This window comes from Cnephaeus nilssonii (genome assembly GCF_951640355.1).
Source record: "Cnephaeus nilssonii genome assembly, chromosome: 19".
In the NCBI taxonomy this organism is placed as follows: Eukaryota; Metazoa; Chordata; class Mammalia; order Chiroptera; family Vespertilionidae; genus Cnephaeus; species Cnephaeus nilssonii.
Genome location: NC_137090.1, coordinates 14,128,508 through 14,156,365, shown reverse-complemented (window position 1 = coordinate 14,156,365; position 27,858 = coordinate 14,128,508). Strand labels below are relative to the sequence as shown.

General features: G+C 50.4%; 4 protein-coding genes across 5 annotated transcripts in view; 2 read left to right on the top strand and 2 right to left on the bottom strand.

Moving 5' to 3' along the window:
* The window catches only part of EFTUD2 (elongation factor Tu GTP binding domain containing 2), a 37,212-nt gene extending 25,793 nt beyond the window's left edge, over positions 1–11,419 (bottom strand). Inside the window, exons 1-5 of the mRNA XM_079797155.1 lie at positions 11,334–11,419; positions 7,296–7,404; positions 3,248–3,413; positions 2,291–2,369; positions 96–171 (exon numbers count right to left, since the gene is read on the bottom strand). Coding sequence (XP_079653281.1) covers positions 96–171; positions 2,291–2,369; positions 3,248–3,413; positions 7,296–7,400 — 426 coding nt within the window. The 5' untranslated portion in view covers positions 7,401–7,404; positions 11,334–11,419. The remainder of the gene's footprint in view (positions 1–95; positions 172–2,290; positions 2,370–3,247; positions 3,414–7,295; positions 7,405–11,333) is intronic.
* Positions 11,420–11,830: 411 nt separating this feature from the next.
* On the top strand, positions 11,831–14,554 carry DNAAF19 (dynein axonemal assembly factor 19; the record flags this gene model as incomplete). Its single annotated transcript, XM_079797191.1, has 4 exons — positions 11,831–11,873; positions 12,702–12,853; positions 13,258–13,390; positions 14,102–14,554. Exons 2-4 carry the CDS (start codon positions 12,711–12,713, stop codon positions 14,552–14,554), a joined length of 729 nt encoding a protein of 242 aa, XP_079653317.1. The 5' UTR covers positions 11,831–11,873; positions 12,702–12,710.
* Positions 14,555–15,542: 988 nt separating this feature from the next.
* FAM187A (family with sequence similarity 187 member A) lies at positions 15,543–17,097 on the top strand. The gene has a single exon (XM_079797176.1). The coding sequence runs from the start codon at positions 15,559–15,561 to the stop codon at positions 16,801–16,803; it is 1,245 nt and encodes a 414-aa protein (XP_079653302.1). The 5' UTR covers positions 15,543–15,558; the 3' UTR covers positions 16,804–17,097.
* A 2,035-nt stretch (positions 17,098–19,132) lies between these two features.
* Positions 19,133–26,549, bottom strand: GFAP (glial fibrillary acidic protein; the record flags this gene model as incomplete). 2 transcript variants are annotated; one of them, XM_079797175.1, is made up of 10 exons in its annotated part: positions 19,133–19,174; positions 19,841–19,926; positions 21,193–21,312; positions 21,653–21,696; positions 22,103–22,323; positions 22,550–22,675; positions 23,853–24,014; positions 24,708–24,803; positions 24,979–25,039; positions 25,953–26,413. In XM_079797175.1, 10 exons carry the CDS (start codon positions 26,411–26,413, stop codon positions 19,133–19,135), a joined length of 1,419 nt encoding a protein of 472 aa, XP_079653301.1. The 2 variants fall into 2 exon arrangements, with proteins under 2 accessions (XP_079653301.1, XP_079653300.1); XM_079797174.1 differs by lacking the exon at positions 21,193–21,312 and having other exon boundaries at positions 25,953–26,549.
* Positions 26,550–27,858: the final 1,309 nt, after the last annotated feature.

Below are 27,858 nucleotides of genomic sequence, written 5' to 3'. Positions count from 1 at the left end.
TTCTGGGCTCAAACCCCAACCTATGACTCTGAGGGCTGAAAAAATGAACAGGAACGAAGAGAAATCCTGTCCCAAGTAGCTAACAGTTCTCTCACCTTGCCATGATGGAGATGGCCACAAAGGGTCACATTTCTGATGAGTTCTGAGTTATCCATCAGATCTGCCAAGAAACTGAAAGGAGGAAGGAAATTGGGGGAAAGTTTTTAAGTGGGAAGGGGTGCAAAAATGGTATTTTTAGTTGTTCAGGAACAACTTTCAGACCAACAATGCTCAGAGGCAGATGTGAATTTCTATACCTATACAGTTCTGGCTTTTGGGAATGGAATAGGCTTATCCCTGAGAGTGACACAATCTGTGAAGTCTCATGACGATTTCAACAGCAAAATAATAAGATTTAAAAAGCAAGGAAAAAAATAAACAAAAACCAATACCAGAACTAACACACATACACAAGTGCTATCCCTTTCAAAATCTTCAGACTAATCATTTAGGGATAAGGAGAGGAGGGACTTAAAATAACTTTGCGAGTTTCTTTTTTAAAACTGTCATCAGAGCTAGTTAACAAAACAAATGCCATCTCACTAACAATGCTGAGCAAAGAACGCCCATCTTTACCAAAACCAGCACTGTCTTTCTTGCTTATCACCCACATTATTTATGGCAAGTAGTCCTCAGATGACGTTGGCTCTTTAAAAAGATCAAGTCTGCTTTGAAAGATTGGAGATTTAAAATAATCACCATTGAGAACAGAAAGGAATATGAAGTGCCCTAACTGGTTTGGCTCAGTGGATAGAGCGTCGGCCTGCGGACTCAAGGTTCCCAGGTTCGATTCCAGTCAAGGGCATGTACCATGGTTGCGGGCACATCCCCAGTGGGGGGTGTGCAGGAGGCAGCTGATTGATGTTTCTCTCTCATCAATGTTTCTAACTCTCTCTCCCTCTCCCTTCCTCTCTGTAAGAAATCAATAAAATATATATTAAAAAAAAAGAAAGGAATATGAAGCAAGTTCTGAAGATAACTGAAAAGTTGCTTCAAAAATGTCTAAATGATGGTAGGTGAGCTGAACATTTGATGAGGGGCCCCCACTCTTTTGAACATATGAGATGACAACGTGGCTAAAAAAAGCTTCATTATCTAATATTGAGCTACAAACACTTTAATATACAAGGGCCATACAAGTGAATTAATCAGTTTAAATATTTGCAAAAACAGTTTGAAGAGTCTAAATTATTCTATATATACAAGGTTAGGTAAAATTAGGTTTACAGTGTTTGTATGGAAAATAACCTAATAATCAATAAATAACAATTCAAGAATAAACTGTTTCTGGGTGAGTGGGAGGTAATGAACCAAAGACCTTGTATGCATATTTGCATAACCCATGGACACAGACAATAAGGTGCTGAAGGCCTGGGGCGAAGATGGGGGGAGGGGTGGGCTGGAGGGGTTAATGGGGGGACAAAAGGGGATATATGTAATACTTGCAACAATAAAGAATTACTATCTATATATAAAAGGCTAATATGCAGTGTCCCCTTGGGAGTTCGACCGAGAGACCAAGAGTTCAATCGCTCGCTATGATGTGCACTGACTAACAGGGGGCGGCGTGGAACGAAGGAAGGCCTCAGCCAGCAGTTGGCAGCCGGGGAAGGAAGGCCCCAATCGGCCCGGATAGCCGGCCAGGCCTAGGGAACCTACCTGTGCATGAATTTCGTGCACTGGGCCTCTAGTGTATGTATGTGTATATATATATGTGTATGTAATATATATATATGTGTATGTATATGTGTGTGTGTGTGTGTGTGTGTGTGTGTATATATATATATAAATAAAATGAGGGAATTAACTGTTTCACATACTCACAACTGTAAACCTACTTTTGCCCCACCCTGTATACCTACCTACTTTTGCCCTCCTTTTCAAAACAGAATCATTATGCTTCCAAAACACGTAGCAATTTTGCTGAGTCAAAAGAGGCTCTGGTGGCCCAACACTGACCATTATAATAGTTAGTACTCTCTGAGTACTAAGGCTGGCTTTCAATACCTAACTAGAGAATTGGAAGAAGAGACAACAGCTGAGATATGGATGAGAGCCAAGAGAAAAGTTAAGAATGCAACTAAATATCCCAGAAGCCATATAAACTGAAAGGAAATATTGCCAAATTGTAGGGAGAGATTTTGCTTTTGAAATTCACTGGCTACTTCAACCACAAACCACTTCCTATACCCCCATGAAATAATGAACCTACACTATTCATGGAGAGAGGCCGAGAGACCTTATAACTTACTCCATTTCATACACCGTGACAGGTAACGTCTGCTCCATCAGAGTGAATTTCTTGGTTTTCACTGGCTTAATAATAGGTTCTAGGGGGGAAAAAAAAGTAGTGATGTGCAGGTAGGCAGAAAACATAAAAATACAGAGCTCTATTCCATTAGGCTGGGCTTTCAGAATGTATGATACATGATATCAATTTATGTTATTCTCAAGGATCACACAGATGCTGAGGAAGTCCTGGGAATGCTGTTTTGCACAAGACAGTGAAGGAGAATTGTGGACTGAGTTTGAACTTCATCTTGTGGGACACAGGGAGAGGGACTGGATACAGGCTGAGGTCAATGTCAGTTCAAAACCTCTCCTTGCACTTACAGAATGGAACTACTTAGAAAATAAGCATCATGAGGACTGGTTCAAGGAGTTGAGATTATTTGGTGGGAGAACTTAAATACAGTCTTCAAGCACCTAAATAGATATTAGATAAATGAAGAAATAACTCTTATTTCCCTAGGAAAAAAGCTATGAGTTTTATTGAATATTAAAACAAGATTGCCCTAGCCAGTTTGGCTCAGTGGATAGAGCGTTGGCCCATGGACTGAAGGGTCCAGGTTTTATTCCAGTCAAGGACACGTACCTCGGTTGCAGGCTAGATCTCTGGCCCTGGTCGGGGTTCGTGTGGGAGGCAACCAATTGATGTATCTCTCTCACATAGATGTTTCTCTCTCTCTGTCTGTCCCCCTCCCTTCCACTCTCTTTAAAAATCAATGGAAAAGCATCCTCAGGAGAGGATTAAAACAAACAAACAAAAAAACAGGGTTAAGTGACTCTCAATCCAGAAATAGTACCTGAAGGTAGTAAAGAAAAATTAATCAATTCATTCATTGAATTCTCAAGTTTGCTGATGGCTATGAAATGAAGTGTTCTAGTTTCATTGTTGCCTCTCACAACTCAGTGCCTCCTGACTTACCTGTGAGGGGCTGGGTGTCTTCCTCCTGAACTATGGTCTCCACCTCAGGACCATACACCTCTTCAGCTGTGGGGTAGTACTTTTTGTCTTCATGCAGCACCACCTCCATCCCAGGGTGGTCTTCATCGTGGTCACCTACATCATCATCATCATCATCGTCATCCATCTAAAAGCAAGAGAGGCTGTAAGAGGCACACACTTTTCCTGCTCAATAACTGACATTACACGAGTTAAGAGCAATGACTTCACATGTGTGACAGCCTCTGATTTTGAGTTCTGTACTAGAGTCAGTGGGGCAGGTTCTACACTTGCATGATCCTTCACAAAGAGAGGACTATAAAGCCAAGGCTTCAGACGGCTCTTCTCATTCAAACGAGCTCCTTCCTAAGTGTGAGCCACTGGTCACAAGTGATCAATATTGGAGAAAACAAGTGGCTTATCACAACACACCCTTTTAAGGGAAAACATAATTCCTTCCAAGGGCAGAAACCAGGAGGCAGAGATAGAAACTGGGAATAAGTCCTTAACTTTAAGATGCTCACTTAGATTCACTGAACTGTTTTAGAAAAAGCTTTTCTTACAGAAAACAACAGGTGTTGGTGAGGATTCGGAGAAATTGGAACTCTCATATACTGGTGCTAGCGATGTAAAATGGTGCAGCCACTTTGAAAAACTTTGGCAGCTCCTTAAAATGTTAAACACAGAATTACCATATGACCCAACAATTCCATTCCTAGGTACAAATGAAAACTTATGTTCACACAAAAACATAAACAAAAGCTCAGAGCAGCAATGTTCACAATAGTCGAAAAGAGAAAATAACCCAACTGTCAATAAAATGTGGTATGTCCACACAATGGATATTATTTGGCAATGAAAATAAATACTTCTACATGCCACAACATTGATAAATCTTGAAAACATTATACTAAGTTAAAGAAACCAAATACAAGGACAATGGTTTTCAACCCAGGGGCAATTTAGTAACATCTGAAGATATATTTGGCTGTTATACTGGGTGTGTGGGATCTAGTGGGCAGAAACCAGGGATACTGCTAAATATCCTACAATGCACAGGACAGCTCCCACAACAAAGAATTTTCTGGCCCCAAATGTCAATGTTGCCAAGGTTGACAAACCTGGCTCCAGTGGTTCTGAGCAGAGGAATAATATGACCAGACTTTTGTTTTAAAAAGAATCACTCTGGTTCCCGTACTGAGAATATACTGGAAGGAGGGAGATTAGAAGGTAGTGAGGGGAGGTTGAATCTGGATATGTTCTGAAGGTAGAGTCAAAAGTGTATTCTAATCAATTCTTGGCCTTTTGGGTAAGTTCAAGCACAGTATCTGTTCCTGTCAGTTTAATATCTGATATGTCCTCTACCGGAGGACAATAAATATATTACATGGAATGTTGGAGCAGGGAGGTGGAATAGGAGCTTTAAAAAAAGTGCATTCTAATGGTGGGGGTGGGGATAGGGAGGTGGGGAGGCTCAGTATTTAGGTCCTAGATCTGCTAAGTTTGAGATGCCCTATTATAGTGGTCACCAACCTTTCAGACCTCACGGACCAGACCACTGCCCTATTAGACATCAAGGAGAGAAGCTAAGAAGGAAGTTGGATGTACAAACCTGAGGTTCAAGAGTAAGGTCCAGGTTGGAGATATAAATTTGAGTCCTCAGTGAATAGAAAGTATTTGATAGATTGGATGAGATCATTAGGGGACGGAGTATAGACAGAGAAAAGGTATAAGGAATGGAGCCTGGGACCTGTTGACGGTTATATGTCAGGGAGAAGAGGAGAAACCAGCGGCGAAGACTGAGAAGGGCCAGCCAGTGAAGAGAAGGAAAACCTGGGGATTCTCTGGAAGCCAAAGGAAGAGGAAGTGATCAGCTGGGCTAGTCAGATGCTACAGAAAGGCCTAGTAAGATGAGGACTGGATCCAGAACAGAGGTCACTGGTGACCTTGACCAGAACACTCACACACAGCCTAACTATATGGTCTTGTTGCTCTTAACAGCTTTAGTGGGATAAAATTCACATTTTTCTCAACCCACCAATTTTAAGTGCACAATTCTAATGGTTTTTTAGTATACTCAGAGTTGTGCAATCATCACTGCAATCAATTTTAGATCCTTCAGCCATCACTCCCCAATTCCATGCCCCAACCTAGACAATCATTACTCATTCTACTTCCTGTCTCTACAGACGCCAACCCTTTATTTGGCTTCACTTTGAATGTGATTTCCTCAGATATTTTTCTTGGTCATCCCACCAGGAGTAATCTCTCCTTATATCCTATTACCATGGATATAAGTTAATATGTCTTAAATGGCACTTGTCCTCCTTCCCTGTCTCATATTAAAAACACTTTTGTATGTACTTCATCTCCCCTGGCAAGCAGTATGCTCCCGGAGGGCAGAGATAATGCTTGGCTCTCCCTGCCTCACGATTCCTTGCAAATAATAAGTGCTCTATAAATTCTTAATGAATGATTTCTTGGGCTTTATTTAGCCTGCAATTCAAGTTTGTTGGGATCATTTTGAATTTAGATTCTGTTATCCAATATATTAGCTTATGTGATGTGAAAATTTTATAAACTTCTTTATCTTTACCTAAGTCATTGACAAAAAGGTTGAAAAGGATGGGACCAAGCACAGATGCCTGGGGCATGTCATAAGAGCTCTGGCAGTGACTCATATCTAAACTCTCTCCGTCCCATTATTCAATGGCTGTGACCTTGTCTCCTATTATGACCCAGCCCATATACTTTCCACAAGGATGTCATGAGTTACCGTGGCTACTTTGGGAAGGGGAGTGAAATAGAATAAGAACCAAAATATACTTTCTATTTGGTTTGAATGAGAATGTGTTAATTATGTGTGTATCTATTTAAAATAATATTTTAAAATATATCTTTAGAAAATCATTGGTTGGCTGCCTCCTGCACGCCCCCTACTGGGGATCAAACGTGCAACCTGGGCATGTGCCCTGACTCCAGGAATCAAACCAGCAACCTTTTCATTCATGGGTTGACGCTCAACCACTGAGCCACTCTGGCCAGGCTAAAGTAATATTTTAAAGAAGAAAATAACTGATTTACAAGAAAATTAAAATATCAGATGCCTTGCTCAAATCATCCACAGCATATTCCTGACCTATATCTCAATCTAGTAATTGTATCAAGAGGAAATTTTTATAAAACTCACACGAGCTTTCTAAGTGTTAAAGTCATCTGTTTTAAAACTCCTTCCATAATTTTTACCATGCATGCACATCACACTTACTAGCCTGTAGTTTCTGAAATGCAGTGCCTTACCTCCATCTCTGAAGAGCAGGACGAGTTGCCTGATTCACTTTCTAGCACCACAGCCAGTCCTGTTTCTTAAAGATGACCACATGGCTCTTAGCTTACCTCTTCAAGGTCTCCCCCATCCAGGACCTAATGCATCTGGACTTGGAGCCTTGAACATACCTAAGGCCCCAAGATGCCCTCTTTTCGCCTCACACATATGGCTTCAATTTTTTCCCCCCTGTGTTTTTTCTATTGTTTCTAGTTTGAAGGACATTTTTCCTGATGGAGAATACAGATGGTAGCCACAACTGTTATTCTTTCTCTACTGTTTTATTAATGTCACATCTCCAGCGATGAGCAGTGGGCCTACTTACTTCTTGTTTTGAACACTGCTAAAACATAAAAGCATCTTCAGTGTCTTTTGCAAGTCTCAGACCACTCTGGACTTCATCCTCCACAGCTCTCCTGAAGGGGAGTCATAGGAAGCTGCACCTTCTCTTTCTACTGCTTTTATTCGTCTTTCAAAACCTGAGCTTATGAGGGAGTTCCCAGTGCAGCTGCACTTGGAAAAGGTAACTACCTTATATTTTCTTTTGGAACTTTAGTAGCTAAGTTTTCTTAGGGCGGTATGAGACCCCAGTAGGTCATATTATAATGTACAAAGGTATATTATGGGAGCACAGAGGATTCAGTACTTCATTGTTTTGGTTTTTTTAAGAGGAGAGAAAAGAAAAAAGCAATATATTTGTCTTACCTCATCAAGATCTTTGGTCTCTCTGCCCAATTCATCATCATCTTCATCAGAATCTAGCTCTGGTCCAATATAATTCCCAAACTCATCATACAAGTCAGTATCCATGATGCTAAAATTGAAGAAGAGGAGTTAGATTCAGACATGGTAATCAAGGCCTCCACAACATGGCCCCACATGCAAATTTATAAACTTTATATGTCTAGGCTTATAGTTGACCATATCCCTTCACACATTTCCTTTTCAATTATACCAACTCATAGTCTCTGTTTATATACTCTTTTTCTTTTAATACTAAATAAAAAAAAATAACTTAATACTAGAAGGGTTCAAAACTAGTATAAATAACTTTCTTTTTCCTGATTTGAGAACTAGAGGCCCAGTGCATGGGATTCGTGCACTGGTGGGGGCGTGGCCCGTGGGGATCAGCTTCCTGTGGGAGTGCCGCTCATCCCAGTCAGCCCAGCGGCGCTTCCACTGTGGGAGCACACTGACTACCAGGGGGTAGCTCCTGTGTTGAGTGTCTACCCCCTGGTGGTCAGTGTGCATCATAGCGACTGGTTGACTGGTTCTTCTGGTCGTTCCGCCATTAGGTCGCTGGGCTGTTATTATATAGGATAGGATAGGATAAGTTGCTGACACAATGCCTCATCACCACTTAAAAGTTTACTGTAGGAGTTGTCACATTATGGCCTGTGGCTAAATCTGGCCTGTTGCCTGATTTTATAAAGCCTCAAGCTAAGAATTTTACATTTTAAATAGTTGAAAAACCAAAAGAATAATATTCCATGATATGTGAAAATTAATGAAATTCAAATTTCAATGCCTATAAAAACAGCTTTATTGGAACACAGCCATACGCAATCATTTATATTGTCTATGGCCGCTTTCACACTGTAACAGCAGAGCTAAGTAGCTGCAACTGAGCCCATATGGCCCAGAAAGCCTAAAGTATTTACTATAGAAAAGGCTGGCCAACTACTGCTTTCGTGTGTGTGATTCCTACAAACAAGAACATTCCCCTGCATAATCACAATGCAACCATCAAACCCTGGCTGGTGCTGCTCAGCAGTTGGAGTGTCGGCCCTTGCACTGAAGGGTCTCAGGTTCGATTCCAGGTCAAGGGCATGTACCTGGGTTGCAGGTTCAATCCCCATGTGAGAAGCAAACAATCAAGTATCTCTCTCACATCAATGTTTCTCTCTTTTTTTCCCCCTTCCCTCTCTTCCTTCCACTGCTCTAAAAATCAATGGAAAAAATATCCCCAAGTGAGAATTAACAAAAACAAAACAAAACAAATACAACCATCAAAATCAGAAAATCAGACACATTATCACCTAATTCACAGACCCCCAAACTTTCACAAACTGTTCTAACAACGTCCTGCACAGCAAAGGATCCAACCCAGAATTGCATGTTTGCATTTAGCAGTCATGTCTTTAGTCTCACTCTGGAACAGTTCCTGTCTTTCTTTGGCTTTTATGACTTAACACTTTTGAAGATTACAGGCTAGTAAGTTTGTAGAATGTCCCTTAACTTGGGTTTGCCTGATGTTTCCTAATGATTAGATTAAGGTTATGCATTTCTAGCAGGAACATCATAGATGTAATGCTGTGTTTTTGTTTTAAAATATATTTTAATTGATATCAGAGAGGAAGGTAGAGGGAGAGAGCTAGAAACATTAATGATGAGAGAGAATTATTGATTGGCTGCCTTTTGCACACCCCCTACTGGGGATCGAGCCTGCAACCCAGGCATGTGCCCTTGACCGGAATCGAACCCGGGACCCTTCAGTCCGCAGGCCGATGCTCTATCCACTCTGCAAAACCGGCTAGGGTGATGCTGTGTTCTTTTTAGTGCATCTGCTATCAGGTGGTATCGGATTTTAATTTGTCCCATTAGTGGTGATGTTACCTTAATCACTTGATTACAGTGGTGTCTGCCAGGCTTTTCTATTGTAAAGTTACTTGTTTTCTCTTTTTAATTAATAAGTATCTTGTGGTTTTCTCTACTTCAATTACTGAAATTCTATTCAAAGTACAGTTCAAATGCCACCCCTTTCAAGCTTTTCTGGGTCCTCAATTTCTCACTCCTCTATGCTGCTATTGTCTTCTGCAGCTTTACCAGCATTTAATTGTTTTGAATGGCAGTTAACTGTACTAATTACTCTAACCAACAACTCTGCAGCTTACAAGTAATAAACAACAGGTCAGAGCATGGGTTAAGGGCTTGGGCTCTGGAACAGGAAGACTTGGATATGAGTCCTAACTTTTGTCACTTAATAACTATGTAACTTCAGGTAAGCTACTTCGACTATCTAAACCTGTTTCCTTAACTGGAAAATGGAATGCATAATTTCCATTGCATAAAAGGTTAAGAGAATTAAACAAAATAATGTGTGTAAAGAATTTATCAGAGTCCCAGTCTCAATAAATGGTAGCCAGCATTATTTTTTGGCTATTTTAAAAAATATATTTTTATTGATTTCAGAGAGGAAGGGAGAGTGAAAGAGAGATAGAAACATCAATGATGATAGAGGATCACTGACTGGCTGCCTCCTGCACACACCCCCCCCTCCCCCAATGGGGACCAGGCAATTGAACCAAGACCTCCTGGTTCATAGGTTGACACTCAACCACTGAGCCACGCCAGCTGGGCTGCTATTCTTTTTAAAAAACTTATCTTTATTGTTAAAAGTATTACAGATGGCTCCCTTTCCCCCCATTGACCCCCTCAATTTTTTGCTTATTAAAAAACATATTTTTTAAATTGATTTCAGAAAAGAAGGGAGAGGGAGAAATAGAAACATCAATGATGTGAGAGAAGCATTGATCAGCTGCCTCCTGCACACCCCCTACTGGGGATGGAGCCCACAACCCGGACATGTGCCCTGATTAGGAATTGAACCATGACCTCCTGGTTCATAGGTTGACACTCAACCACTGAGCCATGCCGACCGGGCATTTTTGGCTATTCTTAAGTCCAGGAATCCTGTGTTCTTTGTGCCTACCTGACAATGCATAAGTAGGCACCGTTAAATATTAAATAAATGGAATGTTTAATTTTGAGATACTGTTATTTCTTGCAATAGGTTAATCCCTCTACCTCCCTCAATGCAACCTGTTGAGAGTGCTGATTGTAGACAAAATAGAGAAGTAAGAGCCCCAAGGACCAGTAGCTAACATAAACTATTGTAACTTTAAATATGCATAGAGATTCCTTACACTTCCAAAGAGCTATCACATCTGTGCTCATTTCATTCTCCCAAATCCATGAAGTGACAGCAGAAATTTTTACATAAGGATATTCATGGGACAAACCAAGCTAATTTCTACTTCAGGGCCATTGTACTTGCTATTCTCCTCTGAAATGCTCTTCTTTTGGATATTTATACCTTGTTCCTTCATTTCACTCAGGTCTCTATGAAAATGTCACGTTTTCTGCGAAACCTTCAATTGTCACTCTATAAAAGTCTTCCATACACACGCTCTGTTTTATTATTATTAACATTTACCACCAACTGAAATATATCTATCTATAGATGTGTTTACTGTCATTCCCCCCAACTACAATTTAAGCAAGGACTCCATTTCACTTAGTGCCTGGCACAATACAGGGCCTCAGTAAGTATTTGCTGAATGAATGAATGACTCCAACAAGGCACAGAGAAGATAGCTGACTTGCCTACAGTTGCACAAAGCCAGTAACTTTAGACATCAAACCTCACTGCAGCTTCCCGCTACAATGCAGGCTCTCAAAGGAACACAGAATAAGCACGGAGTTTGGCACAGGAGTGAAGATGGCACAGGTGGAACCGGAGAGGGGGGACTGAACAATGAGAGAATGACTCCTGCCTAGGGAAGGGGTTTTACGGGTAGACGGGGGTGGGGGGGTGGCTTTCATTCCTTTCCCGTTCCACACTCCAATGTACCCATCTGTAAAGTAAAAGAGGCAGATAGCATATAAAGTCTCTTCCAGATCTGACATTAGTTTCCCTTCCCACCCGGAGCAACTTTCCCATCCCGTCGCGCGTCAACTCACCTCCCTCCCGCTCAGCCAAAACCTCCGAGCAGCCCAACGGAGCCCGCGCTTCCGGCCCACGCTGCGGCGCTGCCTGCGCCTGCTGTCCCGAAGGACCCCGCAGACGCCGCGGTCGCGTTTCTGCCGCGGACAGCCCTCTGCCTGAGGACTAGCTCGGAGGAATGGCGTCCGCGGACTCAGGAACGGGAGAGATGGAGTTGTAAGGCCCCCAAACTGAGGCGTGGGCTACTCCAAACAGAGTGAGGCCTGAAGGGGCCTGAATCTGATCAGGCGCCTCGGGACCACACGGAAAGGGGGCCTTCGAGCCGATCACGTGGGCAGGCTGTGGGAGCAGTTGCTAGGCAACCACAGCGGCTGCGTCTGGTCGACCCTGAGCTGTTCTGTTCCGGAGTATCTGAGAGTCCCCAGAGAAAGCAAGGGAACCAAGGCCAGGGCTGCTGGGGTGACAGTCAGGAGGGCAGGAGGGTTAGTTCTATTTATTCAATTTCCGGGTAGGGCTCAGAACTGGACAGGAGCCAGAACATCTGAGTTCAATTCCTGGTCAGCCCAGCCCCCTTCTGGGTTGGGGTGGAGAGGGAGGGCTATTGGCTTGGTTGCAGACATCCCACTACCCTGCCCTAGGGCTGTTGATGATGCCTCAACCATAACATCTTGCTCAATGCACCAGGAGTCTGAGGCTCAAAGAGGTCTCACAACAAGGAATCGCAAGAGCCAAAACTAGAACCCATCTAGGTGATCTCGCTGTAGAACAGGCCAATCAGCCTCATACGCGGAGGCTACAGAAGTCCAGTGGCAGAACTAAAGAGGGCTCCCAAGGACCTAGTCCTCCAGCCCTGGGCTGGACAGAGGAATTTGGGACAGGGATCATTTAAGCCCCTTCCTCTGCCACTTCTCCTTGATTTCCTGCTCAGTCATTGCATTTGGTTTGGGTGAAAAATATTCTTTCTCATTAAAGACATTTAATGATGGATGAAATTTTATCCCTGGGCTCAAGAGCAGCTAACAATAGTTTCTGCTTTTCTTTAAGGTTCTCCTCAATCACAACAACTTGCTATGTGGAAGAGTGAAGGGACTGAATTCTGAGATCCATATGCTTCCTCATTGAAAGCGCCGATTCTTAGAGGCAGAAAACGAAATTAAGACATGGCTCCAAACTGAAAGTCATTCTATTTTCAGTGACAACAAATCTTAAGCACGTCCTCACTGTGTGACTCTATAAAGTAGAGAACTAGATTTTTGTAAACCCCCCAATATAAGTGACAAGATATCCGGGAGTGCTTTTGGGTCATTTTGTGGGCTAGCAAAGAATCCACTTTCCTTCCCCTGTTATTGACCTTCCAATGATGTCCATTCTCTTTTCCTTCCCAGGCACAAGCCATGGAAAGGAATGACATCATTGACTTCAAGGCTCTGGAGAAAGAGTTGCAGGCTGCAGTTACTGCTGATGAGAAGTACCGGAGGGAGAATGCTGCCAAGTTACGGGCAGTGGAACAGAGGGTGGCTTCCTATGAGGAGTTCAGGTTGGCTGAATGTCATTTTTCTCAGGTCCCCCTGTTATGGTGGACTGTAGTGGATAAGAACACGTGCTTTGGAGTCAGACAATTCTGGGCTTAGTCCTGGTCTTGTCCTCTGCTACCTGTGCCATCTTGAGCAAGTCATTTAACCTCTGTGAGCCTCTATTCCTCATCTGTAAGAGAGAATAACCATTACTATGATCACATGTAAGTTATCACATGTAAGATTTTTGAGCAAGAATGTCTGGGACATGGGAAGCACCTAAAAGCTGCCAGCTGTTGTCGCTGCTGTTGTTATTGTTGTCATATTGACCTGCCAACAGGTTCAGCCTATATCATGCACAGTCCAGCCACCTCACACCCACAGACATCATTAGGTCTGTCCCTTAATCTCTGTCCTTTGCCTGCAGGGGTATTGTCCTTGCATCACACCTCAAGCCACTGGAGCAGAAAGACAAGACAGGAGGAAAGAGGACTGTGCCCTGGAACTGTCACACTACTCCAAGAAGGACCACTCAGGACGAAACCACTGAGATCTCCCAGGTAGGTGGGGCCCAGCAGGATTCTCTGCCGTAAAGCTCCAGTCCTGTCTTCTTACAACACATACCTTTTCCTTATTTCTCATGTTAAGCCAACAGAGGCAGGTTTCTTCCTCTGATCCCAGAAAGAAGCACCATTGGATAGTGAGGGGAGTTAAATTGGGCAAGACAAATCGGAAAGTTAAGTTAGGCAGGTTCCTTTCAGTCAGTCCTTTAACTTGCATTCACAGCTCAGGTTGGGGTTGCTCTGGGTTATATGGTGTATAGCAGTGGTCGGCAAACCGTGGCTCGCAAGCCGGGAGCCGCGGTTTGCCGCTCTGTTGACTAATGAGTTTGCCGACCACTGGTGTATAGTATAATGACCCTATGGCAGTGTTGGGAGGGAGATCTAGCCTGTCAGGTCCTTAACACTCCCCTGGAGTTCTTTCTCTCTTCCTGAGGTTTTCCGTCGTACCCTCTGCTCTGCTCAGAGTAAAAACCCCTACTCTCACATTCATCAGTAGGAATATCCTGGGACAATTGAGAATCTCAAACCAGGCCTGGGTTCTTGGAGATCCTCTCTCATCTGAAAAGGCGGCCGCCATGGACCACAGCCTTTCCAGTGCTCAGAGAGCAGTAGCAGAGTTCAGCTGAGAACCCCTAGGCTCCCCTCCCTGTCACTGTCACAGAGCAGCTGGAAAAGCTCTGGGTTCCCTCGTCTTCTTTCGCCATCCAGGAGAAAACACTCCTGCGGCCTGAGACCTCAGCAGAGTTCTACCGTGACTGGCGGCGATACTTGCGGAGTGGGCCAGAGCGCTACCAGGCCCTGCTGCAGCTCGGAGGTCCCAAGCTGGGCCGCCTCTTCCAGACGGACGTGGGGTTTGGACTTCTAGGGGAGCTGCTGATGGCACTGGCTGATCATGTGAGGCCGGCTGACCGGCTGGTGGTGCTGGGGATCTTGCGCAGCCTGGCCAGGACCGGGCGCTTTGCCCTGAACCTGAGCCTGATGAGCCACGCAGAGAGAGAGAGCTGCAGAAGCTTGTTTCAGAAGCTGCAGGCCATGGGCACCCCTGCACCCAAGAAGGAGGGGCTCAGCCAGGAGGAGCAGGGTCTGGAGGGGCAGCTTGGTGGGCTCCAGGAGGAGGAAAGTCTCCTGCAAGAACTGCTGGGGTTGTACCAAGTGGATTGATGGGGCCAGTTGTCTTCAAGGGCCCCCGTGGTCATGGCAGCATGTTTTTGTTCTCTGGGGGGCTCTGCAGAACTGTAATAAGAATCCCACACCGAATTCCCTTCTCAACTTGAAATCTTCAGAGCGAAAGCTAGAATCTAATCTTCCCTCTTCTCCAGCCCCTCTGTGGCCTCATGTTCTGAACTGTGTAGATCCACAGGATGGTCAAGGGCCCAGAGAGTTAAAAGAGCTTGGCTTCCCACCCTCTCAGTCTGTCACGGCTGTGGCCCACAGCCCTGAAAGATGGGCGTGTGCCCCACCAAACGCTGGCTACCCTAGTAAGGCCTCTACCCCAAAAGGGGGAAAAGGAAAATCATTAATCTTCCATAATAAACCAATACTGATCTCCATAGCTTTTAACAAGAATACTCGTAACGTAAACCCAATGAATGGACATTTAATCAGCGAATGGTCAAATGCTACCTCATTTGAGATGTATTTTTCCCCAGGGGCTGAGGTCCTGTGCAGGTTGGGTCTGGGAAAGCCCCAAGCCGTCAATTTAGGTCTGGCCAACCTCCCAGGCTTCTTCCCATGGCCAGATGCGAAGGTGGTGGGTTTCCTTCGACTCCTGGATTAACCAAAGGGAAGACACTTCCACCAGTCATCAGGGCAAGGCCTGGGGCAGGGAGGCAGAGGTTTCCCTGACTAGCTCCTAGCCTTGCTTCTCCTTCCAGTTTCTCCTGGCCCATTCTTGGGCGAGTGCCAGAGTTCTAGAAAGGGGAGAGAGGGCCAGGTTCTAGAATGGTTTTTCCTCGAGATCACATTGGAAGGGCATCTCGTCACGTGAGAAGGGCATCCTGTACACCGGCCGGGAATAAATTGCCTTGCCTTTGGCCGCTTCCCCTGCAGATTGTTGCTTCTTTTCTTGGCTGCTTCATCCTTTGCTCCAGCAGTGAACTCTAGCAGCCTCATAGGCCTTTGGTGCCTTGGTGTCCCCCCTCCTGGCCCTCCCCCCCGCTTCAGGCATGAACCTGTCCCACGTCGTTGTGCTCCTGTGGGCATGGGGGAGCCTCCAGGCCTTTGAAATTGTGGAGAAGGAGAACATTTTTCAGAGGACCCCCTGCCCTGCTTTCCTGATGTTCGACAATGCAGCCTACCTGGCCGACATGAGCTTTGAGCTGCCCTGCCACTGTAAGCCCGAGGAGGTGTCCGCCGTGGTCTGGTACTACCAAGAGCGCCTGGGCAGCAGCCACACCAAGGTGCTGACGGACTTCGACGGGCAGGTGCTGACCGCGGCGTCCCACATACGGGTGGGCAGCGACCTGCTGGTCCGCTTCAGCATCCGCATGTTCAGCCTGCTGGTCTTCCGGGCCCAGCCTGAGGACTCAGGCTTGTATTTCTGTGGCACCCGCAAGGGGGACTACTTCTATGCCTACGATGTGGACATCCAGAGCAGCGAGGGGATGGTGGCCGCCTTCAAGGACCTGGGCCAGGAGCCCTTTGCAGACGAGTACCGTGGGAGCCTCCGTGTCTTCACCACCTTCTGGGAGTGGACCCCCTGTGACCGCTGCGGGGTCCGCGGGGAGCAGTGGCGCATTGGCCTCTGCTATCTGCAGAGTCCAGACCTCTCCCCGCGCTACCGCAAGACAATGCCGGACGTGGTGTCCTGTGGCTCCCGGGCTGTGCCAAGGAAGCTTCAGGCCAAGGCCAGGGGCCACACCCCCGAGCTGCTGGTTCAGAGCTGCATGGTGCCCTGCAGGAATACCACGAAGATCCGGGGGAAGCTGATGGCCATTTTAAACTATGTGTCCAAAGTGGGCAGACGGCCCTGGCTGCCCCAGGTGCCCATTCAGTACCACCAGCAGAGGCTGAGTCACGGGCTCATCATCTCCTGTCCCGGGGCCCGGCCAGAGCAGGCCGTGGCCTGGGACAAGGACCGCCAGCACCTGTACCGCACCCAGTACTTGAAGGGCACCAACAGGTCCATGAGGGTGTTCATCGACCATGGCAACCACCTCCACATCCGCTTCACGCAGCTGGACGACAGGGGCATCTACTATTGCTGGCGGCAGGGCGAGCGGGTGGCTGGGTTCCGGCTGGGCGTGGCCTCTCAAGGGCGCTACAAGGTCTCATTCTCAGACCCCGAGGTCCGCTCCGCCTTGGAACTCACCCTGATAGGGTACCTGCTCATCACCGCAGTCTTCGTCACCGTTTGCCTTTGTCGTTGCTGCTGTTACGTATTTCGCTGCTTTCCCAGCTTCTCTCACTAGGTTCTCTCTCCACCCTCTCTGAAGACCAGTGGTGTCCAATGTGTTTGTTAAATGATTCCAGATGCTTCTGGGTGGGCATCCTGGGCTGGGACGTGTGGCAAGGGATTGCGAACAAGTTGGTTAGTTAGTACATCCTGCTCCCTGTTTTCGTGGGCACATCTGGGACCTGATCTGGGAAGTGGAGACGCCTGGGGCAGGTGGGACATGGGGACGGAGGCTATGATGGAAGTAGCCGAGGTGCACATGTCTTCTAACTTCGTCAGGGCAGAGAAGGAGGAAGGGAACCTCATATTTATTAAATGGCCTATTCAGTACTGAACAGTGTTTGAGATGCTTTCTTTTCTTGCCTTTGAGGACTGCCAAGTGGGTGCTGGTTAAATGGGGGTGTCATGGAGAGGAAGGAAGAAAAGAGTGAGGGAGCCACGTATGTGTCCTCTCTGCCTTCCTCCCAGGCTTGTCCTGGGACCGGCTGGTAGAAAGGTAAAGACTAGGACAGAGGAAATGGGTGAGGAAAATGGAGGTCAAGTTCAGGGCTTTCCTGAGAGACTGCATGCATGCTGGAGACTGGGGGTGAGAAGCAGGGCTGGGAGCACAGGCGGGGGGTCGGGAGAGGCCCCAGGACTGCTAAGGCACAGCAGGGTTGGAGGTGGGATTGTCATGTGGCTGCTGCTATGGGGGGGTGTTGAGTTCTGGAGATGATCAGTGACAAGAAGCAAGTTGGGTCTTGTGTAAGGTTCCTTGCTGCTCCCTTCCGCCAGCCCCAGCTTCTCCTGACAGATCAGAGTCCACTCGGAGGGAGGCCACAGCAGTTGGCTTTATTTACCTCAGTAACTAAAGGCATCAGTGGGTGGCAGGACGGAGTCAGAGAAAGGGCCCCAAGTCTTAGAAAGAGATTCCCATCTCTCCCTCCCATTAGCCTTAGAGGGAAGAGGGGGATGCTGGAGTGGGTCCTCTCAGTCCCATTTCTGGGCACAGATAATCCCATGCTCCCCACAGTCCTCCTGTGGAAAAGAGTAGACGCTCTGGGTGGAAGTGTGTGCCCCCTCTCCAGGCTGTAGGAACCCAAACCAGGGTCTTCACTCTGCTCGTGCCTCCATTTCCTGAATTATAAAATAGAGCGCTACCTAGAATACTGGGTACATCTTGCATTTGAGTAAGAGGGGACCACAGGGCCCTTAGTTTAAAGAAAAGCATCAGGTCCCTGTGGGGCGCAGACAGGCAGATGGGTTGCGTTGGCTTCACCCAGCAGTGTTTGCTGGGTTGGGAGGCAGCAGCTGCAGGGGCTCAGAGGCTTTGGGTGGACAGGGATTATGCAGCAAGGAAGGGGCCCTTAGACCTGGGACAAAGTGTGCCCTGCCCCTGTGGACAACAGCCCCTTTTCTCTTATTTCAGTATCTTCAAGAGGATGCATCACTTCCTTAATACCCACGACCCAGAGGCCAAGTATAGCTGGTCATCCACAACCCCAACTCTGATGTCTAGCATCCTCCTCCTCCCTCCTCCATCCCTACCCGCCTCCCTCCCCCAGCCTATATGGGGGAAGCCCTCCCAGGCTTGACCTCTATGAACTGACACCTAGGGGCCAAGCAGCCCCCTCTACTCCCTCCTGGCACCACTGCCCTCTCTACGTAGCCTAAGATCCCCTAGTGCTGAGAATCAAGCTCCCACCTGCCCACATGGCAGCTCAGAGAGGCTGAGACACTTGAATCAACATCGAATCCTCATTCCCTCTGGAATCTGGGCAGGCCAGGCATTCTGTCTGCTGAGGACGCCAGGTGGCAGGATACCCCCGCCTACTATCAGACTGGCCAGGGTCGGTCCAGATTAAGAATGAGCCGCTGGCCAGGGCTACCTTGCCTGTGAGGACTTCCCCTTCCTGTCTCAGAGTCTCGATTTTCCTCCAGCAGCCCGAGGAAACTCCAAGGCCCACTTCCCAGATAGCCCAGAGACCTCCAGCGCTGACAACGGTTGCCATGACAACAGGGATTAGGCTACGGAGAGTGATTTATTAGGTCTCTAGGCCCTCCCCAACTTCTCTCTTCCCTTCCAATTCTAACCCAAGCTTCTGGCCATGCCCCTCCAGGCGCTCCTTTGGGGTGAGTGCCCTTTTAGATGGAGTTGCTGGGAGTGGGGTGGGTGCTGTCTGGTGGGCCTACTGCTGATGGAGCCTAGAGCAAAAGCTGGCAGAGAGACGTGGTGGGGAGCAGCCGCAGTGGGGTGGTGGGAACGCAGGTCTGGGGAAATTAGCTATCAGAGGAGGGGCAACTATCCCGTTTACTGCTGCAGGCCCCTCCCGATATGGGGCAGGGGCCTCCAGATGGTTCCCGCCTCACATCACGTCCTTGTGCTCCTGCTTGGACTCCTTAATGACCTGCAGGGGACAGAGAAGGTGCACAGTGCCACCGTTAGGAGCTCACCCAGACCCTGGGCCCACCACCGCCAGGCTATGTGACCTTGGGCAAGTCCCCAGACTCCCTGCGTCTTCCCTTTCTATGGTAGGAACCAGAACTCCCTCATGCAGCAGTCGGAGGGGGGTGAGATCACACCTGTAAATCATTTAGCACCATGCCAGGCACATGGTGAGCTGATGGTGTGAAATTAGCTAGTGCCATTGCTGGTGTGCTGGGGAGTGGGTTATGCCAAATCCCCTTTTCCCATTCCTCTAGAAGGTTCCTTTAACCAAGCTGGAAATGGAAAGTTGGTAGTGAAAACTGCTAACTTCTTTAATTTTCTTTCTCTCTGCCCCAGGCCTGGCGCTGGGGGTACCTGAGTGAGGGTGAGAAAGGGAGAAAGCCCAAGTCAGGACCCATCCAGTGGTCTAGGCACCGAGGTTCCCCTTAGAACTGCCAGCGAGGGGGTGGGGAGTCTAATGACATCCAGGTTCCTTTCCCTCTTTCAGGGCCTCCCTGGAGAGCCCTTGTGAGTTATCAAGAACCTTCTATGTGCCAGTTCGGGCTTCATGCCAGAGCCTGGCCTCAAGAATTCCTGGGGCAGCCGGAGCCTGATGGGGCCAGATCCTCAGGGCTGCGGTCCTCACCTCTCCATCCCGCATCTCCACCGTCTTCACCACGATGTTTCTCTTGAGATGGCCCTCTGACACGGACTTGGTGTCCAGGCTGGTTTCTGTGGATGTGAGGAGAGGAGGCCGCCTGTGGGCTCTCGGGGCGCTAGTCATCCTCTGCCACCCCTGGCTCCCTGCCACACCCAGAGCATGAGGATGGAAGCCGACCCAACCAGGCAGGGCGGGCCGAGGCTCTTCCAAAGGGGCTGGCGACCCCCAAGTCCCCACTGTGTTGGGCAAGTCCTGGCTACTCTGCCCACTACCCTGCTGGCTCTCCTGGCCTGGCTGCGTTTCAGTCCCTCTGTGAGCCCTTGCCCGGGACCTGGCTTTCTGACAACACAACACTGTGTCGAGGAAGGAGCACGTGGGCTTGGAAATCAAGGCAGGCCAGAGCTCGAGTCCCAGCTCAGCCACTAACCAGCCACACGACTGTGGGCAAGTTAATTTCCCTCTCCCAGCCTCAGTTTCCTCATCTGTAAAATAGGGACATGGTGCCTACTTCTCTAGGTGGGAGTGAGAAGTCAGTTCACTGAAACCATGTATGTTAAGTGACTGGCTCAGTACATGTGGGTCCCTCTTCCCCTTTCCTACTTCTCTGGGCCCTAATGGCCCTTTACAGTCTGAGACTTGGCAGTGTTACCTCTAGGTGGTCCCTACCCCCCCCCCCCCCCGTTAACTTTTCTGATGCTGAACTAAGTCCTGGGACACACATATCTACTTCCTAAATGTCTAGCCCAGAAGAAAAAGACTCTCCCCCCATCCCCAACCCGCCCCCCCCCTGTAGCTGAGAATCATCTGAGGCCCACATACAAGTAAGAAGTAATTTATCTTTTCCCCTCAGAGAGAAAAATAGAACACTAATATTTAAAATTAAGAGCAGGGAATGTAACACTTTATTCACTACAAGGGCAGCGGTCCAGGGGGAAATAATCCTCTGGGCTGAATCAGCATTGAGCTGAGCAACGGAGCCTCGGGGACAGACGAATCAAGCAGAGAGCTTGCCACTGGGCACAGAGAAGCCCCAGGGGCCCTCTCAGATGGGTAAGGAGTGAGGCGGGGGCTGGCATGTGCTCAGAGGCCCCAGAGCATCTCCTCTGAGCACCTGAGGACATATCACCCCGAACACCAGCCAGTCTGCTAGTTTAACCTACATTTACCCTGTGCCAGGTCCTGAGCTGGGCACTGAGGTTGCTGGGAAGATGGCATAGGCTGGCCCTTTCGGGAAACCTGGGAGGAGGGAGCCCAAGAGGATGGGGAACATGGACTTGGGGAGGCTCCCTCCCTGCCAAGTGGAGAAAAGCACCGTGTCTGAGAGGCAGGCAGCTAACCGAGAGCCGGCGGGGCTCCGTTTACAATCTGGTGAGCCTGAATTGGTATAACTTGTACTGTGAGGCTTTTGAGATGTCTGGTGACCTTGTGACCTTCCCCTTCTCTGGTGCCTTTGCCCCCTGTAGTGACAAGCAGTTGAAAAAACAAAAACGTAAAACACTCAGATGGGCAGAGGATCTGCAAGTATTCAGGGATCTGCAGACAGGACAGAGGTTGAGACCCTCACCCAATCCGGTAGGGAATGGGGTGCAGGGATGAGAGCGGGACACAGGGCAGAGCAGGACAGGAGTGGCTGCAAGCCCCACCCGAAATGCCCTGGGCTGGTGTGTTCTGGCCAGAAACTCCGAGCCCTGGACCCTTTTACCCAGGTTCTCAGCCCCAGGCCAGAGCAGCAGCCCACAGGCCTGGGGGAGGGGGCCTTAACCCAATACCCTGGCCACGCGGCCCTGCTCTACTGACCTCGGATCTGCAGGTTGGAGAAGGTCTGCACCGGAATGGTGATGCTGAAAGACAGCAGAGGGAGAGCAGTGACCAGGCCATCCCAGGCCAGGTCCTGCCTCAGGGTTATCGTGACAGCCAACATGCTCCATGGAGCTCCAAGAGTCTGCAAGGGGCTTGGGTGTTATCTGTGAACATCTCCATTCGATGGAGGATGCGGACTTGGGAGGGCAAAGACAGTTCTGAGGAGGCACAAAGATAGGTCAGGGGGAAAGAAGTTCAATTATTGTTGGGAGGGTGGGGGGGGGGAGGGGGATGAGCCTTTTAGTTTAGTCCTTGCCCTGGGACCTAATCAACATCGGTTGACCGGAACCCATTCACTCACTCATCAAACATTTATTGAACGCCTGCTGTGTGTTACGGGAGCCCTGCGCTGGGCACTGGCTGAGGAGGGGGCTGGACAGGGCTCACCGGTTCTCCTCGCCCTCCAGCAGCTTCCTGTAGGTGGCGATCTCCATGTCCAGGGCCAGCTTGATGTTGAGCAGGTCCTGGTACTCCTGCAGGTGGCGGGCCATCTCGTCCTTGAGGGTCTGCCCCTCCTCCTCCAGCCGGGCCAGGGTCTCCTGGTAACTCGCTGCCTCCCGCGCGTGACGCTCCTCCTGCTCCCGCATCTGCCTCTCCAGGGACTGGTTCTGTGGGGTGGAAGCCAGCCGGTCCCACCGTCTCGCCCTTGGATGGGACCAACTGGGGAGGCCTTTGAGGCCCCGCCCCGCCTTCGCTCTGGCCCCGCCCCCAGTCCTGGTCCCACCCGTGGCCCCTCTCCTCCAGCATCCCTGGGGCTGGCGTGTCCCCTCCTCCCGTTCGCCAGCCTCAGTTCGCTGCCCCCGTCCACCCGCCTCCGGCTCTGCTCACGCTCACCGTGCCACGCAAGGACTCTAGGTCGCAGGTCAAAACCTGCAGCTGGTGCCGGTAGTCGTTGGCCTCATGCTTGGCCCGGCGGAGCAGCTCCGCGTTGCGGGCAGCGGCGTCTGTCAGGTCCGCAAACTAGATGGGGAAGAGGGCCTTATGCTGAAAGGCGGGTGGCAGCCGCCTGTGGGGAGCTGTGTGGGCCCGAGGGAAGGCAGGTCTCTGGGAAATCAGGGAGGCGGGCAGGACCCCAGGGTTGTGGGGCAGGTCCCTCCAGGACACTGGCCCTGGGTGGGATTATTCCCAGAGACTGTGACCCCTGGGTAGCAGACACAGAAGCCACTGCTGCGTCCTCAGCACCCAGCACAATGCCTGGTCAGGGAATGAATGAATGAATGAATGAATGAACAGGATTGCCACAGAACCCAGAATCTCCTGCACTGGCACCTCCATCGGTGGGCCTGAACCCTGTTCCCCGCACCTGGACAGTCATGGGTTCTAACAGCCCTCCCGCCCCCAGCTGGCAGCGAAGCCCTCAGGGCTCCATCAGGCCGCGGTCTGCTCAGAACCATCGTTGGCTTCTGCTACTCACTCTCCTCAGCTCTGTGCCCTGGGCCGGTACCTCCAGGCCCCACCTCTCTGTGCCTGTCTGCCTCCAGGCCTCTGCACATGCTCTGTCCTGCACTCGCAATGCCCCTCCCCTCTTCTCTCCATGGCCTGCCCGTCCTGCTTAGGCCACTTGCCCTCCCTTCTATGACACCCTCCCTGGTCCCCACCTTGTATGTAGACTCTGCCCTGCAGTGCTGTCGATAAGCACCATACTTGGGTGTGCATCCCATCTTCCTGGTCAGACATGTCTCTGCAGCCTGGGCAGTGCCTGGCATGCAGCACATGCTCATAATCCAAGGCACAGATGGCAGAGGCATCAAGAATGCAGGCTCCCAAGTGAGCTGGCTCGGGTTGGAAACCTAGCTCTACCGCTTAGAAGCTGTGTGACTTTGGGCAAATTAGGTAACCTTTCTGGACTTCAGTTTTCTCATCTATCAAAGCACAGTACCTACTTCATAGTAAGAGAATCTATGCAAAGCACAAGGCCTGACACACAACAGTGCTGTCAAATAATAATACTAATAGTAGCCATAAGTTCTTATTAGAAGTAATATTGACTCTAGGCAAATCACCTCACTTGTCTGGAGAATGTCAGTCACCCAGAGAGGATCCTCTCCCAGCTTCCTCCACCTTCCTTCCCTGAGTGTCTTGTATGGAGCCAGGAGGACTGCCTGGAGGAGGCAGGCTGGCCCACAATCAGGGTTACCTTGGACCGGTACCACTCCTCTGCCTCGTGCATGTTGCTGGATGCCACTGCCTCATACTGGGTGCGGATCTCTCTCAGGGCTGCTGTGAGGTCTGGCTTGGCCACATCCAGCTCCACGTGCACCTGCTGCCGAGCCAGCTGCCCCTGGAGCTCCCGCACTTCCTGACGGGGTGAGAGAAGGGATAGCAGGGCTCAGAGCCCCGGCCACAATTGGGGTTTCCCGATTGCCTGCCTGTCGGACATCGATGATGGCTAAGGGAAATGGGGCAGCCCTAGTCGGAGGAAGTGCATGGCCCCGGCTAGAGGAGGCGGGGGGGTTGGGGGGAGGGGGTTGGGGCCTCATGGGATCCTCTCCCCAGGCCTGGATAGGCAGGAGCACGGACAGTGTACCCGTGTCATTATGAGAGAGTGTTTGAGTTCCTGTGCGTGTGTGCCCGTGGGTTCCCAGGTTCCATGGGGTCATGGATGCTGAATCCATGAGCTGAGGTCAGAGCTAATTTGGATCTGTTTTGTTATGAATGGTTCTCAGTTAAATGGAGACAGATGGCAGAATGAATGGAGTCAGAGAGACTGTGTGATTTTTAGCAAGTTCTTTAACGTCTTTGGGCTTCAGTGTCCTCTGTGAAAAGGAGATTATACGGAAAGGTCCCATCCCACAGGGCTATAGTGAAGGAAAAAAAGAGGTCACAAAGCTTTTGTAATTCTCAGTAAAGTGGAGTGTGTATCTGTGTGCATTTTTCCAGGGGCTGTTGATGCTCTCTTGTCTGTCTCTTTTTCTGTCTTCCTCAATTTCTCTCTTTGTTTTTAATCTCCCCCACCTCCCCTCTCTGTTCCAATCTTTGTGTTGGGCTTTACCTCTTCATGGATCTTCCTCAAGAACTGGATTTCCTCCTCCAGAGACTCAATCTTCCTCTCCAGATCCAGACGGGCCAGGGTGGCTTCATCTGCCTCCTAGAGTAGGGAGGAGGCAAAGGGCCACTCTGACCCAGACTCTTCCTCCCCATTCCCTGGCCTTGTCTGTTCCCCGCTTCGGGGGCTGGGAGAGCAGCACCTTGCTCAGGAGGGCTGGTGGGGGCCGTCATCAACCCTTCCCCCCTCCTGCGCCCCACCCCTCCACCCCCCTGACCTGTCGATAGGCAGCCAGGTTGTTCTCGGTCTCCAGCCGCAGGTTGGTTTCATCCTGGAGCCTGGGGTAGGGGGACACAGTCCTGGGTCCATGCTCTTCTGAGGACTCTTGGACCCCTGGCCCAATCTCCCTGGAGGTGGCCGCCAGAGAGCACCTCCCAACCCAGGACTAGTGGAGGGGCCGAAGGAGAGCCTTGGCCAGGAAACTGAACAGATGAGGGCCTTTGCTTGAACTCATTACTAAGGTGCCTTATCAGGGTTGCTGCACCTGCTCCTGCTCACACAGGCACTTCCACCAACACACACCCACTGCTACTGGCACACACACACACACGTCCTCCTGCACTTGAGGGCACACACATGCCCAGCTGGCTCAACAAAGCACCAAGCCCCTGGGGTGCCCCCTGGCTTTTGGAAATGGGTGTCATTAAGATCTCTGCTTCACAGCTGTGCAAGGTGAAGCCTTGACTAGGATCATAAGCTGGTGACAGACAAAGTCACCTGTGTCCTGAAGCCAGGCTTTCCTGCTCGTTTCCCCACCCCTTTACCCCGAAGCCCAGTCCGCCTAGGCCACACCAGCCTTCCCTTCCATCTTCTCCTTTCTGTGAACCCAGGCTCAGAATAGGCACGCTCCCCGCCCACAGTCACAGGGCCCCAGCGTGAATGAAACACACACCCCCTGCCTGCTGGGACCCCTGACTGCCCCAGCACAGACTGCCCCCGGGGGCAGGTGCTGAGAGGACCCTTTTTCCAGGCAGAAGGTCTTGGGGAGTCACATCCCTGAGGCCCTGAGCCTTCTCCCAGTCCCTGCCATCGTTTGGGGAGCAAGGACAGCCCTCCCTTCCCAGCGATGTGGAAACCAGTGAGCCGGGAGGCAGAGCCCCGGGCCTGAGTCTCTGCAGGCCTGCGGGCACTTGCTCGTGGGGGCTCCGTCCTCCCTGCTCATGAGGCCCCCCTCCCAGGCCCCCTCCTCACTTCTGCCTCAGGGTGCCCAGGTCCTGTGCCAGATTGTCCCTCTCGACCTCCAGCCGGGCGCCGTTGGCGGTGAGGTGATCGAGCCGCAGGCGCAGCTCGCGCAGCTCAGCCTGGTAGACGTCGGCCAGCTTGGTGGGCTCCTTGGCCCGCAGCTGGTTCAGCTCCGCAGCCAGGGCCTTGTTCTGCTGCTCCAGGAAGCGCACCTTCTCGATGTAGCTGGCGAAGCGGTCATTGAGCTCCATCATCTCTGCCCGCTCGCTGGCCCGTGTCTCCTTGAAGCCGGTGTTGAGTGCCCCGGCTAAGGAGAAGTCCACCCGGGCCGGGAGTGGGGGTGGCATTCGAGCCAGGGAGAAGTGGGTGCCAGGACCCAAGCGGCGGCTGGGAGTCAGGGCCCCCACCACCATCTCCGAGGAGGAAGCATAGGAGCGGCGGGCAGCTGAGGTGACCCGTCTCCTCTCCATCCTGGCCTGGCTCTGCCGGCTCCTAGGAAGCGAGGGCTTTATGAAGGAAGGGGCTGTCTTGACACAGCCCAGATTGTCCCTGGAAACACCCCCTGGCACAGCCTGAGGAGGTGGGGCTGGGTTGCAGCCCAGCCATGGGGAGACTTCTCCTCACCCCACTGAGGTCACTGTGCCCAGAGGCAGGGCCTCCTGGGTGTGCCAGCCCCCGCCTGGCCACGGTCAGAGGTACTGGTGGGCAGTGTCTGGGGCCAGATGCTGGGTCTGAGGCCCAATCACTGGGCAAGGAGACCCTCTCTCTAGGGAGGTGGGTTGAGAAAAGGTTGGTCCAGGTGACCTTTGACCTGCCTGCTAACTCTTAGATCCCATAACCCAGGCCTTCCTTCACTCAGCACTGCTCCTTCGAGCGCCTGATGGGTGCTGTGAATTTGACAAAGAACAAACCTGATCCATACCCTTAAGGAACAGCCTATGTCACAGTTTCTTGCCAAGCCAATTCCCAACAGATTGCCGGAGTCCGCTCCTCTGAATACAGGCATCCCGCATTCCTGCTTTCTTCCCATTCCCTGGAGTTCGGGGCTGTGGACTGAAATTGATCACCGGCCTTTTGTCTGGGGCAGCGATTGCCAACCGGTAGTCTGCAGACCACTGGTGGTCCGTGAGGTCCAAAAGGTTGGTGACCGCTGGTCTGGAGGGTCAACTGAGGCCTCTTTCTAGCAGTGGGGGGTGATGAAAGGAACTTGGGGGGGTCCCGACAGGGCAAGAGGGGGCAGGCACTGCATTCTCTGGCCCTTTCCCTGCCTCCGTCTCACAGGGCTCACCCTTCTGTGCCCAGCTTCCCTGCACCCCCTCCCAGAGCCCCGGGCTTGACAGCTCCACAAAGCAGTTATGAATGAGCTGGCTGTCCCTACTCCCGTCTCTGTTCCTGTAACACCCTGTTTCCCTGGCCACCCCTCACCTCGCTCTCACACTGGAGATTTATCTCCTTCGAGTTCCCGCACATCAGGTCGAGAAGACGGGGCAAGGCCTCTAGGAATAGGTGGCTTTGGGAACCCATGAGCCAGGGCTTCCAAACTGGGAACCTGGGCCTGAGCCCTTGTTGCCCCTTGAGACTTCAAATCCATCCACCCCTTTTACTCTGGTCCCGCGGGGTCAGCACCCCACCCAGGACCCCCACCCATCTGTGTCCTTGGACTTCTGCCCACCCCCACTCTGCCTGCTGCCCATGCCTGGGCCTCTGATCCCTTTTCCTGGGCACTTGCTGAATGGAGCCTTGTTCTCCGCCGCCGGTGAGGGCGCCGCACAGGGAGGGCAGCCCGCAGGGGGCTGTGCTGCTTTTATCCCAGGACGTCAGGCTGCTAGGCAGGGTGCAGCCCACGCCCCCTGCTCAAAGAGCTTCTCAGAAAGCAACTGATGGGGCTGGAGGGGAGCGGGAAGCAGGCTCCGTG

What these genes read in the sequence shown, in the direction of transcription:
- FAM187A (XM_079797176.1), top strand. Translation starts at nt 15,559, where the DNA reads ATGAACCTGTCCCACGTCGTTGTGCTCCTGTGGGCATGGGGGAGCCTC.